Source organism: Ovis canadensis, chromosome 21, assembly GCF_042477335.2.
Source record: "Ovis canadensis isolate MfBH-ARS-UI-01 breed Bighorn chromosome 21, ARS-UI_OviCan_v2, whole genome shotgun sequence".
Classification (NCBI taxonomy): Eukaryota; Metazoa; Chordata; class Mammalia; order Artiodactyla; family Bovidae; genus Ovis; species Ovis canadensis.
This window is the reverse complement of record NC_091265.1, coordinates 64,880,139-64,894,487: the sequence shown is the minus strand read 5'-3', so window position 1 is coordinate 64,894,487 and position 14,349 is coordinate 64,880,139. Positions and strand designations below refer to the sequence as shown.

Genomic DNA, 14,349 nt, shown 5'->3' with positions numbered 1-14,349 from the left:
CTTAAGCGCCTCGATGTTCACCCAAAGGAGCTGAAGATTTATGTCCACACATAACACGGGTATTCGGAGTCAGTGCCAAAATGTGGAAGCAAGCAAGGGGCACTTCAGCAGGTGGATGGATAGGTCCACTGTGGTCCATCCAGACGTGGACTGACCTTGAGTGCTAAAGAGAAACTAGCCCTCAAGCCCTGGTGAGACCTGGAGGAACCTTCAGTTCACATCAGTAAGTGAAAGCAGCCGATCTCAGCAGGGCACACACTGCAATATTCCGAGTCTGTGATGTTCAGAAAAGGCCACACTCGAGCCAGTACAAAGCTCAGTGGCCACCAGGGTTTGCGGGTGAGCGGGGATGAACAGGAGGAGCAGAGAGGACTTTCAGGGCAGGGAGCCTACCCTGCATGAAGACACGAGGGCAGAGGCGCATCGTCACACACGTGTCCAGACCTGCACGAGACACACCACCAAGAGAGAACCCAGGGTAAACAGAGACCATGGGACTCTCCAGGCCAGAATACTGGAGTGGGGAGTCTTTCCCTTCTCCAGGGGATCTTCCCAACCCAGGGATCGAACCCAGGTCTCCCGCATTGCAGGCGGATTCTTTACCAAGTGACCTATCAGGGAACCAAACTTCCAGAACCTCTTGGCAGGGACCAAATGTCCTGCAAAGTCAGGAAGGAACACTTACTACCGCGAACTAACACAGTGGTTCCTCAGAATACTGGGTTGAGTCTCCGTACAAGCCGCTTCTGGGGAAAAACACAAAAGAACAAGGAACCGGGATCTTCACACAGTGTTTACAGCAGCAAAGGTCACAACAAAGGCAAAAACCACGTTCATCAGAGATGAAGGGATACACAAAACATGATATTCCACAGGATGGAATATCACTCAGTCCCAAGAAGAAAGGACCTTCTGACATGGGCAACGACCTGGATGGCCCTTGAGGACAGTTTGCTATGTGAAGTAATCCAGCCACTAGAGGAGGAATCCCGAATGATCCCACGTCTGTGAGGTCCCGAGAGCAGCCGGATCCACGGGGGTGGAAAGCAGCACTGTGGGGCCAGGGGCTGGGGGTGGGTGAGCGTTTCGCAGAGACAGCATGTCAGTTCAGGAAAATGAAAACCATTTCTGGAGATGAGCAGTGGTGGTGTTCCCACGACATGAATGTGCTTAAAAACGGTTAAGCTGGGAAACCGCATGTATGCGTACTGTACAATTTTAGTAAGAACGATGTTACTGGAATCGCCCAAGAAAATTCCCAGCATTGCTGCTCAAAAGAGAAATGTAACCGGCTTCTGGCTGGCCTGAGGCATCCCTGATGCTCTGTGTGGTCTCAGATGCAGGCGCGGGAAAGCCTCGTCCCCACGACCCAGTGCCCCCGACCCCTCACCAAGCTCGGGACTCGCACACCCAGGAGTGGGGGCCTTGCAGGCCTGCCCCCCGACACGACTGCACCTTCCCAGACCTGGTCCTCTGCACCTTCCGTGAGCGGCCAGCAGGGGGCGCCGGTGTCGAGGAGAAGAGCCAGGGGGGCCCGGGGGCGCTCAGGCCGGAGAGGGCGGGGACTGCGGAGGAAGGGATGCGAGAGGGGGACGGGGCGCGGCGCGCGGAGGAGGACCGGGCCCATGGAGGGGGACGGGGTGCACGGAGGAGTACGGGGTGCGCGGAGGAGGACTGGGTGCGCGGAGGGGGACGGGATGCGCAGCTCAGGACGGGGCGCGCGGAGAGGGACGGGGCGCGCGGAGGGGGACGGGGTGCGCGGGGAGGGACGGGGCGCGCGGAGGGGGATGGGGTGCGCGGCTCAGGACAGGGCGCGCAGCGGGGGACGGGGTGCGTGGATCAGGCGGGTAGAGACGGGGACCGCGGCGGGGGACGGCGCAGCAGACCACGCTCACGCCCAAGGGGGACCCGTGGCGTCTCTGCTAGGCTTCCCCAGGCGGCGCTGCTACAAGCAGTGGAATAACCCTGGGAAGCCGGGCCCCCGCGCCTGCCGAGGGCGCCACCTTGACGGGACGCACCTCAGCCTCACCTGCACGCGGCCGTCCAGCTCCTGCCCGGCCTGCCCGGCCCGCAGCGCGGCCTCCAGCGGCTCCGCGGCCTGCGCCACCGCGCGCTGCAGGCGATCCAGCATCTGCCTCTTGTCTGGGTCCGCAGTCTCCTGCAGCTTCGTGGAGAACGGCTGTGGTGTGAGGAGAGGCCACGCCGTTAGCCCCGCTCAGCAGAGCCCTGCTCTCGCTGCGGGCTCCACGCGGAAGAGGCCAGTCCTGCCCCCCGCCCGCGGCCTCCGGTGGTCTGTGTCCCCAGGGCGTCATCCCGCATGTCCCCAAGAGGCAGGTGGCGCTAAGGTCGCGGGGCCTGTCCCTCTGACGTGATCCTGGACTGAGGCAGCTGTCCTAAGGCCGCGCCCGGGACACAGAGGTCTCCCCCACGACGCCTCCATCACAGAAGCCTCACCGCTCACCCTAGAGGATGACTGCTAAGCTCTAATTTTATTTCTATTTTTTTTGGCGGAGATAATACATCATAAACATAATTACTCTAATTACTAAAGATGGTGATTAAGAAAAAGAACTTGCCTTATCTGACCTCAAACAACCACAATCTGTAACACTGTTTTTTCCAAAACAAAATGTTAAGACTGGAGAGAACTAATTTACGCAGATAACTCTGAAAACCTCCAGGACCACCGACTTAAAAAGCCTGGCAGCTTCACCTCTTGGTCACAGGCCTTTGATTCGGTTGTGACTCCATGGGGAAGGTTCCCAGGTCAGCGCTGACCACGGTGAACGGCGCTGGGCGTCTCCCGTAACTGGCGGGAGTGGTCACCCTCCCCCCCACCCACCTCCCCGCCTCGGGTGTCTCTGCTGGTGGTTTTCCCCACGGCCCGGGGGAGCTCCATGACGGAGACCTCGTCACCCTGCGTGTCACGGAGCCCGCTGACAACGGCCCCTGTGCTGGGGACGGGGTGGACGGGGGGACATGGGGACCCGGAGCGGCAGTGACCCACCTGCAGGGCGGCTCGCACGTCCTCCAGCAGCTGCGCTGCCTGGGGCTGCGTCTCCCGGTACCGCTCGAACAGGTAGTTCTGCCGGGCTCTCTTGATGATCTGGGCGCAGAGGAGGGAAGCGGGGTCAGCTGGGCGGTGCCCAATGCCCGCGTAGAGGGCGACCCTGAGCCAAAAGCGGCGGGGGGCCCGGCTGTTACAGGCGGCATCCGAGAACGCGGCTCCCCCTCGCCCTTCTGAGCGGGGTCAGCCCGAGCCCACCCTCCCGCACCCCCGCCCCTGGGGTTGCTCACATGTACCCGGGTTTTCAACAGCATCAAAGCAGGTGAACACAAAGCGTCACCCGCATACACCGCAATACAAGTCCCGCGGGGGGCGGGGTAGGGTTCAAACAGCGTGCACCGAGCTGAGCTGGCTGAGCCAACGTGGGTTTACTAACTCACCGTTTCTTCCCCCGTGCCATCCACTGTATTTAAAATTTAATGCTAAGAACTCCCTTCACCTTATCGTCAATGTCCGTGATGTTCATGCAGTAGAAGACGTCGAATTTGAAGTAATCCCTCAGCACTCTTCTCAGGATATCGAAGGAGATGTAGGACCTGCAGCGACGGGAGACAGGCCTTTCCACCCGCACAGCACGCGTGCGCTAGAGAGGGGCCCGCATTTCTACCCGCACAGCACGCGCAGTGCGGGAGAGGGGCCCGCCTTTCCACCTGCAGCACCGCACACAGCCCTGGAGAGGGGCCCGCCTCGCCCCACGGCCCCATCCTGGGCCGGCCCCAGGGCAGCGGGTGGGGAGGGCTCTCAGGCGCAGGAAGGAGAGCGTCTGCTCAGAGTCCAGAGGGCCGCGTCGGGGCTGCGGGGACTACCTCTGCTTGGTTGCCTGGACGCTAGCTTTTCCCCATAGAGCATCAGCGGAATGAGAAGCTTCCACCTGAAGACTGGGCGCCGCGCCTCCGCTCGGCAGGGGACGCTCCTACCTGGCGTGCCCCATGTGCGAGGCGTCGTAGACGGTGGGCCCGCAGCAGTACCATGTCACCCTCCTTCCGTCTTGCGGCACAAACACGTCCTTGGATGGAAAGGAGGGAATGACTGTCACGAGGGGCGCAGGACCACTGCCGGCCACGAGCGGCTTGCGCACGTTCACAGGACCGCGTAGCTTGAAGCAAGCCGTGGTCCGGGCTGGGGCTGGGGCGCCGCACTGGACCCGCGACCGTGAGCTCCACGACCCAGGGGCCCGGGGAGCAGGCCCCCTCCTCCCTAGGACTCCACTCACGGACACAGGCCGGGGGTCAAGGAGACGGGCGCCCCCATTCTGCTGCTTTAACGAGAGCAGCCTCCGTTCCTCAGGGACCTGCTGTGAGCCAGGCCAGAGCCGAGTGTGCTGACTGTCCAGCACTTGCTCCCAGAACAACGTGAGCTTTCCTTTCCCAGCTGCCGGGGACCCACACTCCTGGATGATCCGGCCTAGGGCGTGAGGCCTCCAGCCCTGCTGCCCAAGGTCTCAGGTCAGTTCAGGGCCCGCTGTTCCGAACCAGGGGGACACACAGCCCTGGAGAGGGGCCTGCCTCGCCCCACAGCCCCAGCCTGGGCCGGCCCCAGGTCAGCGGGTGGGTAGGGCTCTCAGGCGCAGGAAGGAGAGTGTCTGGTCAGAGTCCAGAGGGCTGCGTTGGGGCTGCAGGGACTACTTCTGCTTGGCTGAGGGGGACCCTGCTGCCCATCTGCTCAGGGTGCTGGCCCACAGAAACGCGTCAGCCCTGGGCAAAACCCCTGGAGCCTCTGATCCTGCTGAGCGAGCCCTGGCCAGTCCAGGGCCAACCTGCCTTCGCCCTCACGCCTGCCGGGCTCCCGACAGCCACGGGCCCCACTCGGCTGGCACTGTGACCGCAGGTGCCACCACGTGTCCCCGGAGGGCATGCAGACTCCTGGCCCTGCGCACACCCAGAGCCAGGAAGCTGAGGGCAGCCCCGGGAGGTGTGCCACACGGGTGGGCACGCGCGGTCCCAAACACAGCCCTGCGGAGGACGCTCCCCCGCCAGCCAAGGGGTCCTCCAGAGCCACCCCCACCACCCGCAGCCCCCTACCTTCCTCCGGGTCAGGCTGTTGTACAGGCGGAGCTGGCACGGCTCGGACCTGGCTGGAGGAGACCACGCGGGCTGTGCCCGCCGCCCTCTGCCTGCTGGAGGGAGAGCACAGCTGGGTCAGTGTGGGACGAAGTGATACCATGGGGCTCTGACGGTGTGGCCTGATCCAGTGCAACCGCCCCCAACCCCCGCTCTGCTTGCTCACATCTGAGTGGCAGCGCATCCCACAACCCCTTCCTGTTGGGCCAGAGACGGCTCGCCACACCTGCCTCCCGCCGCTGGCTCCAAGCACGGTGCACCCGCACAGCCGGAGCCGCACAGGTAGGCCACGGGGCTGAACCGATGTCCGCCCACCCCTGGGGAGGATGCCCCTCTGGAGGCTTTGGGGGATGTGGACCACCTCCAGGCCCAGGAACCGGGTCAGACTAGAAACAGCCGCTGGCCCATGGCCGCCAATGGTCAGTAGCATGGCCTGCGGCCCAGGCTCATCTCCACCAGTGGGCGGCTGGCTCCCAACCCCCGGAACATGCGGGCTCCCGAGCTCGGCTCTGATGCAGAGCCCAGGGCTCCACCCTGGTCCCAGAGCCTTTGGGAACAGCCTGCGGGCACATCACAGGCGTGGGGAGGGGGCTCACGGAGCCCAGCCTCCTCTGGTTACAGTCACCAGGGAAGCCCCGCCCTCCTCCCTGACCCCCATCATCTCCTTCTGGCCATTCCCCTGCCCTGTGGCTGTGAGCCCGAGTGTCCCACTGCACGAAGGGCCGGCCTGATGGACTGCAACGAGGGCCTGGGAGGTGGGTGGGGTTGGGGTAGCTGTGTCCCGAGGCGCCGGGAGAGACACCAAGTCTTTACACCTTCCACCCCCACTCGGGGCACCGGTGACCCTCCCGACACCCCGGGGCACTGCTGCACGCCTAACCTGGCCGAGCTGGACTGCCTGCGTGCCCCCTGCACCCCTTCGGGCACAGGCTCCTGGTCTCAATGCCGCCCACACCCCGCTGCTGCGTCTGCGAGGCGACCGTCCTGCCACCAGAGGACCGCCCGCTGCTCCCCGAGGGTCACGGAGAACTCAGCCCTGGGCCCGGCTTCGGGCCACCCAGAGGATGCACTGACCGGTGAAGGTGGGAGGCGGCTGTGTGTGTGTGTGCGTGTGTGCGTGCACACCAGTGGGTGCGGGGGCACAGACAGAGCCACCCAGCAGCCCCCGACTCCAGGCCCAAGTCGCGGACACACGGAAGGGCTCCTGTGGTCAGCGGCCGGCCAGCCCTCACCGGAAAAACAGCCGGCGACTCTCGACGCTCCTCGGTGCCCGCTGGGACGCCACCTGCCGCTCCCCCGACCGAGATGCTGCAGGTCCCTGCACAAGAGACGCTGCTGCCCCGGGGGGTGACCGGGAGCTGGCCGGAGGTGCCCACATGCGCGCCCAGAGCCGGGGTGAAGGCGGGGCTTGCAGGACTCAAGGCTCATGCGAGGGGGTGGCAGCGACAGGACCCAGCAGCGGGCACAGGCAGGGGCCTGGCCAGAGGGACGCCCTTCAGCACACGGGGTCACACTCGGACTTCCACGACCCCGGAGCAGCTACTGCCCAAGAGCTGGTAAGCAGTCACAGAGATGGGCACTCAAAATCCCCTGGCCAAAGGGAGAGTCGGGAGGTGTCCTCGGGGCCCCAGCTTAATGAAAATGGAGGGTCGCCAGAGGCTTTGGGGACCCACTGCACCGCGCCTGGCACCGATGGTCTCCGCCAGGCACAGCCCTCCAGCCGTGCCCAGCCTTCCTCCGGCTGGTTGGGAACAGCACCCCCGCCCAGGCACATGCAGAAGCGCAGCCCTGACCCACGAGCACACCACCAGCACAGCACGCCCGGCTCACCGAGGCCCGGAGAGTGAGGCTCCGGGCAGGGAGGGGGTCGGGGGTGGGGGGACAAAGAGGACGTGCCAGCCCGCATCTGCGTGGCCCGGGCGCCACACACACCGCAGCCTCGCAAGAGGGGCGGCTCGGAGGGTCACACCCTGGGGACCCGTGGGGCTATGAGCCTCCCTCTGCGGGGAAGAGCAGGCCCTGAAGCTCCTCTCGGGAGGGGGATGGGGCAGTGGGGGGCAGCAGAGAGTGCCCCAGGGCAGGGTCGCCCAGGACAGGCTGGGGGATGTCAGACGCACCAGCGAGGCAGACGCTCGGCCACTGGCACCCAGGGACTCAGCAGAGGACACCGACCCTGAGGATTCTGAGCCCCAGTCCACCAGGCATCCTGCCGCTTGGGGTCCCCGTGGGCTCCGTGTCAGGGCACCAGGAAGGCCTCCCTGCCCTGGGGAACCCGCACCCGCCCTTCCCAGTGGGTGCCTGTTGTCACTCTCCCTCAAGCTCCAGGCTGGAGGTTTCAGCTCCAGACAGACGGCCACGCCAAGGCTGCGCCCTGCCCACCCTGACCCCACCCCGGAGCCCACGCCCTGGGGAGAAGCACCGCCTCCACTGGGGAAGGGGCGTCTGCGGCAGGATCACCCCAGAAACCAACGCCCACCCCACCCCATCCTACCCCTTACAGAGGGGACCAGCAGAGCGCAGGTCCCTAGCGTCCCCCGTGAAAGTGAAAGTCACTCACTAGACTCTGCGACCCCACGGACCATACAGTCCATGGGATTCTCCAGGCCAGAGTACTGGAGTGGGTAGCCGTTTCCTTCCCCAGGGGATCATCCCAGCTGAAGAATCTAGAAAAGACCCCGCAGTCTGCCCGGCCCACCAGGGACCACTGAGACCACATGTGGACCCCCCGACCCCCTGCTCTAGGGGGTGCACACCCCAAGCCAGGCTGGGGGGACAGCTGCTCCAGGGCACCAGCCACTATGGATTCATCTACAGATTCATGGGAGGGGAGACCACCCAGAAGCCAGACGCCCCCTGCACACCACAACCGGGCCCGGCGGGGCGGGGAGCAAGAGCTCTGAGCCCCTGTCCTCTCAAAGCCCAGAAATGCCTTCGCTCTGGGTGCCCAGGGTTCACACCACTAACGCCGCTTCAGGACCCGATGGTGGATGCGCACACCTGTGACCTCGGGGAAAACTTAAGGAGAAGCAAGTCAAGTCCAAGGGGGGTCAGGGAGCTGACGGCCAAGGCGGGCCCCCACCCAGCCAGCGGCTCCACCACAGCAGCGTGGGGTCATGATCCTCGGGGGCTGACACCTCGGGTTTCATCCTAACCTCCCCTTGGGGTGCTCCAGCTGCTCCCCCACGGCCAGCAAGGAGGGTCTCACGGTCAGAAGCTGCTCTGCTACTCACTTGCTTGGAGCCCGCAGGGCGGGCCTGTGGTGCGGGGGCCACCCAGGATGGCGGCCACGTGCCGGAACCAGCGGGCTACATGGAAGAGCTGAGGGTCGGCCGGAGGGCCCGAGAGCTGCCTGAAGGCGTCCACGTCCGCCTGGGACAAGGCAAAGCCCTGCACGTAGCTACGCGTGCTGAGATGAGCATCCAGCGCCCGCACCCGGGCCGCCTCGTCACTAATACCCAGGATGGCCCTGTAGTCGGGAGCTGCAAAGACAGAGGACGCGTGTCAGTGGGCCCAAGGGCCTGAGTGAGCCCAGGATCGGGGCCGGGGCTCCGCCTTCCAGGCAGGAGACACTGAGGACGGGCGGGAGCACGGGTGTGGAGCGACTGCCTGTGGGCTCCAGGCAGGACAAGTACGTTTCAGAACCAGACAAACGCGGCTTTGGCAGGCTGTAAGAGTTACAGACGCATGAGCTGCACACTGAGCTGGCTAACCGCACAGCTGCTGATGTTCACCTCAATTACACAAGTGCGCACGCACGCATGCACACACACACACATACACACAGGCTGTTAATTTTCACCTCAATTACACACACACACAGAGTTTCGCCTCAATTACACACACACACACACACACCCCTGCTAGGCACTGGGTATCGGAGGGCCAGTGCTGACCGTTACACACACACAGGCTGCTAATTTTCACCTCAATTACACACACACACAGAGTTTCTCAATTACACACACACACACACACACACGCACACACACACACACCCCTGCTAGGCACTGGGTGCCAGACGGCCAGTGCTCACCGGTCCCCTCACCCTGGGTGGGCTATGGGCAGCGGTGAGAACCGCAGAGCTCTCCAAACCCACACTGGCCAGGCTTCCAGTGGCCAAGGCCCAGCACCGAGGAGGCCTGCAGCCTGTCCCAAAACGCCTGCTCGAGGCAGCTCCACCTGCCCAGAGAGGAGCCCACTGGCCAGCGCCTGGCACAGGCCTGCCCCTGGCAGGGGCCCGAGGCCGCTGCTCTGCCTTGGAGCCACGAGGACCGGTGTGGGAGGACAGAACCCCAGCCTGAGCAAGGACCAGTCAGCAGCCTCTGCCAGCAGAAGGCCCTGGATCCTGACCACCCTGAGATCTCGCCCTGACCCCACCAAGCCGCTCGCCGCACCCTCCTGCCCCCCGGTCACTGTGTGACCCCGTGTCACGGCTCCAGCCACTGGCCAGTGCCCTTGTCTCCTGCGGGGGGCGGGGCAGGCAGAGGCACCAGGCCCCGTGGCTGTGGGGAGGGGGCTGGTCTCCCTTCCTTCCACAGACGCGCCAAGCTGGGAGGCGGCGCTGACTGCTGTCTCATCTCCCCGAAGCGCTCCCGTCCACTTTCCGACACTGTGTGCTCCTCTCTCGCGCTGGATGAGACTGACTCAGTTCAGGAAGCTGCCTCGAGGGCCTGCCGGCGGGTGGACGGAGCTGGGGAGAGGGCCAGTGCGTGTCCCGGAGGGGCTACATCGCCCTTGAGCACCTGGCTGCCCTGCATCGGCCCCCAAGCCCACCCTCCCCATCTCTGCTGCAGCCGCCTGGGCCGGAGCGCAGAGAAGCCTTGCCCCCGGTGTCCCCTGCACGCCCCACCTCGTGCCCCCGGAACCACACTGGACAGACAGACTGCCCTCACTCCGGGTGAAGGCCAGGGAAGAGGCACCCCCTAGGACCCGCCGACCTGGACAGTGGCTGCCCTGGGCTGGGGTGCTCCCGAGGCGTTTAGGCCCCCTCTTTTCTCTCACTGCCCGCGTTTTCTGCAATAAGCACAGGTCCTTTTCACAATAAGAAAAACACGTCAAACGTTTCACCAACCAGATGGCTTTAAAGTGCTAATGAAGCAGGTGAGGGGACAAGGGCTCGGCGGGTTTGCACCCCTCCCCGGCTGGGCGGACCCCCTCCCAGGTAAACAGGTGCACACACACCCACGCACACACATGCATCACGCTCGTAAAGCTGCGGTGTTGGCGAGATTACACTTGTAACTGTTTGAAATACTGCCGGGCGCACAGCCAGCGCCCATCAGCTACTGTTATTATCATCATTATTATTTTACTCGCTCCTTGTGTTATTACTGCTGAAATGGCCCTGGAGGAGTTTACCCAGGGATCACACACGCATTTATTACTAAGAGTCCCGTCTGGAGCAGGGAGCCCGCGGGGCAGAGGGCCAGTCATCGGGTCAGTGTGGTAGCTGCGTTCCAGCCGAACTTGAGGAAACAAATTTAAAAATAGGTCAGCTTTCAAGTGGCTGTGGGTTTGGGCCAGACTGCAGTTTGGCGGTGGGCCCATGATGCCAAAGGCAATGAGTAGACTCAGAAGCGGGGCGCCCATCGCTTCCCCGAACCCCTCCCCCGGGAGCCCCGCGCACACACAGCGACTCCCAGCATCGCGTCCACCTGTCCACTGCCGGGCCATCCAGACACACAGCTTCTGACTGTGGGAAGGCCCTGAACATGCACCGTGGTCATCACGGTTTAGAAAATGCTTAACTGAACTTACACGAATCCGAGAGCCAGGTGAGGAACCCAAGTCACACCAGCTGTGGCCTCCTAGCTCCTTCCTTCCCCGCAGCGGGTACAGCCGTCCGCGCCTGCCAACGCCCCCAACCACCCCCGCCCCCCCCCGCCCCCCCCCCCCCGCCCACCTCCTGCTCCGTTCCAGCCAGGCTCTCGCTCGGGGAAGCCCCTGGACCAAGGAAGCACTGCCAGCCAAGAGAAGCACCCGATCCATGCCTCCAGAGACCTTCAGAATCAGAGCCTGGGGGTAAGGCGGCTCCCCTGGGCCCTGCCCTGCCGACCTCAGTGGCTAAGATCCCGCAGGCAGCTTGCTGATGCTCAGACCCCTCCCCAGCAGGCATGCCTTCCTCCTAGCACCCAGGCCAGGTCTGTTTCTGTTCCAAGACCAGCTTGGGTGCAGTGGGGGTCTGCACCCATCCCTCGCTGGCTGCAAGGCCCCAGGAGCACGCGGCCCTGAGGGTCAGGCCCTTCCTGCAAAGCCCCTTTCAGCTCCCAAACCCGCTTCTGCCACCACCTGTCACTGGGGGACCCCTTCAGGCCTATTTCTCTTTCCTGGAGTGTTCCCAATCTGAGAAGCCTTCTGGAACAAAAGCATCCCCCCATAGGACTCTGGGGGGCCAGAGAGACGCATGCACCCCTGCTCTCCTGCACAGCGGCAACGCCACCCTCTCCTGAGCGTGAGGGCCCCCACCTCCCTGAGCACAGCCCCGGACGTCCAGCTGTCACTTGCCCACACGGTGCCCCCACGCATCATGTCTTGCCTCCAACCTAGGTTTCAGGGAACGGCACGGCCACCTTCCCCACAGCAAACCCGGCACCCGACCCGGTCCACCCCAACCCGTCCACTTCTCATGCCCACTGCTGCCACTGCCCAGGCCACGGGTCACCAGCGTCTTGGGGACTTCCTGGTCTCCCTGCTTCAGTCCACACAGGGGAGGGGGCAGACGCCTTGCCAGGGCTCAAAGGCAAGACCCACAATCCGCAAATGGCTCCAGGCCCTTGCAGACCATGGCCTGTAGCCATCTCCAGCCCTCCCCCACCCTCTGGCCTCAGGAACTTGCTCGAAAGCAACGCAGCGGTCCTCAGGTCTCATTGCCAGGGGAGAGTGCTCTCTGTAGTGCCCTCTGCCAGGCCCCTCGGCCCCTTTCTCCTGGAGGCTCAGCTCCCAAACCCGCCTCTGCTGCCACCTGTCTTCCCTGCTGCCAGGCCCTCCCCCAGACCCAGGCGCTCCGTCTCTGGGCTGCAGGGCTGGGCTTGGCCGGAAGATGGATGGATGCCCACCGCTGCCTCTAGACCTGGACCAGCAGGGTCTCCACAGTGATCTACCATGCTCCACCCTGCTGTGGGCGGCCGGCAGGGGAGGCCTTGCCGAGGTTTTGCCAGATTCTGCAGCCTCAGAGGAAGGGGCCCGGGCCCTGAACCACCTCCGCGGACTTGGGCCACCCAGCAGCACGCACACGGGGAAGTGACCAAGAAAGGAATGGTCCATGCCAGGGCAGTGCTGGGCTTCTGAGCTCCGGCCACCCCTTCCCGCTGGATGTTAAGCCGAGGAAGGCCCGACGCCCGGCCTTGCCCCTGGCCACACCCCCATGCCCAGCAGCGTCCGGCAGAGCCGGTGCCCAAAGCACACCCCCGAATGAACCAAGCGGCAGAGCTACGGAAGTGCCCTGCTGTGAGGCGCATCTCCTGCACGGATGGAGCAGCACATCCGTGTCAGCACGCTGTTGTGAACTCCTGGACACGCTCCCCCCGAAACAGCAGGTGTGAGCCCTCACGGGGCACTCGTTAGTCCTGGGGCGCATCACCAGCTGATGCCCGGACACCGGCACCGCTGCCCGGGGAGGGGTGGGGCGGGGTGGGAGTGTGGACACTGGGCGCTTTCATCACCACCCAAGGACACTATCTCCCCCGACTCTTAGACTGGGAATACCAGGAGACACGAGTGCATGGATGAGCAAATATCTGTAGTCTACACACACGTGCATTTCAGTTTTCTCTGAGAAACATAGAAAATACAGCCTGCTCCCCTTGTCTGCCCTGACCCACTCTGGAACTGGGGCATTTGGTGCTGATCTGAACAGACTCCCCAAGGCAGAGTCGTCAGGGTCGCTGCTACTGTCATACAGGCCCTGGCAAGCTGTGTGACCTCAGACAAATCACTCACCTGCTCTGAAACTCAGGACTCCTGTCTGCACGGCAAGGGTAGTATTAACCACAAAGGCGTGCTCTGAGGATGACAGGCCCCCACAGATGTGTTCAGCACAGACTCATGCTGAGAAGAATGCTAAGTGCTCCTGTATTGTAATGGGATGGTTAGAGAGCATCACTGACTCAATGGACATGAATCTGAGCAGACTCCAGGAGATCGAGGAGGACAGTGAGGCCTGGTGCGCTGCATTCCATGGGGGTGGCAAAGAGTTGGACACGACTGAGCGACTGAACCACAACTGTTATTACAAACAACTTTGAATTCTACAGTATAAAAAATTAAACTGCAAGTCTGACCCAACTCACCGCCACCGAAGAGGCCTGACCTGCAGGGCAAGGCCTCTGAGATGCGCGCAGTCCACCCTGGGGGTCACAAGGGATGAGACTCACCTTTCTAAAACACACAGGAACGGGCCTGGTGTTCAAGCTACAAAGGAGAAACTTTAACTCCAGTGGCATCGCAGGGGACCACCAACTTAAGAAAGACTATACAAAATGGGAAGATTATTCTAAATGAGGGACTCCTTAACAATTCTGGGAAGATGGTCACTATCGATGATTCTAACCTTGAGGGGAAAGAAAGCGTTCAGAACCTGGGGACCAGGAACATCTAGAACTCTGGCAGCTGCGTGAAGCCCTTACCATTTCATTTCCTGTTTCCTCAGGGGATGGCCCGAGGTTCTTGCCTTTGAGAAAAGCCTAGACCAGGGGTGTATGCGGGGAGGCAGGGGTGGGGGGCAGGAGTCAGCTCTAAAACAAGAGAGGGCAGAGTGTGGGCTAGGAGCTGTGGCCCTTAATTTTAGGACAAGGACAACCTGTCAGCCACCCAGACAGCTTAATCTGTATGCAGCAATCTTCCAAAAACAAGGCAATTCTTACTAAGCCTCTGAAAATCCCCAGTTCTGAAGCAGTTCAAAAGAACTAAAAAAACTGAATTTGTCATTTCTGATCTCAAATGAAAAAGGAAGAGAGAGACCAAGGAAGGAAGGAAAGAAACAATCTTGGGCTTTCAACCCGGACAGCACCCATTTCAGCCAAGTGTTCTTAACCTCTACCAACCACTATAAGGCTCACTGCATCTTTTCAAACCTGCCCCACGTGGGGAAGGGGCAGAGGTGGAACCCCAGCCCTGCCCGCCCCAGAGACTGGGCTATCAACCAAGCTGCTATTTTTCGGAGTCCGGGTGGACTTCCGAGGGCCGAGGATCTGGGTGGGTGGAGCCAGTGCTGGAATGCAGGCA

The 14,349-nt window shown here is 62.8% G+C and overlaps 1 protein-coding gene across 4 annotated transcripts in view; it reads right to left on the bottom strand.

Moving 5' to 3' along the window:
• The window catches only part of LOC138426828 (cysteine--tRNA ligase, cytoplasmic), a 44,108-nt gene that overhangs the window by 28,716 nt on the left and 1,043 nt on the right, over window positions 1-14,349 (bottom strand). For 2 of the 4 annotated variants that reach the window (XR_011251778.1, XM_069565728.1), the window contains exons 2-7: window positions 8,358-8,606; window positions 5,089-5,183; window positions 3,985-4,073; window positions 3,507-3,603; window positions 3,008-3,106; window positions 2,030-2,179 (exon numbers count right to left, since the gene is read on the bottom strand). Coding sequence is in view for 2 of the 4 variants with exons in the window: in XM_069565728.1 (XP_069421829.1) it covers window positions 2,030-2,179; window positions 3,008-3,106; window positions 3,507-3,603; window positions 3,985-4,073; window positions 5,089-5,183; window positions 8,358-8,606 (779 nt within the window). In the remaining 2 variants the exon portion in view is untranslated. The remainder of the gene's footprint in view (window positions 1-2,029; window positions 2,180-3,007; window positions 3,107-3,506; window positions 3,604-3,984; window positions 4,074-5,088; window positions 5,184-8,357; window positions 8,607-14,349) is intronic. The other 2 variants (XR_011251779.1, XM_069565729.1) reach the window with 1 other exon arrangement.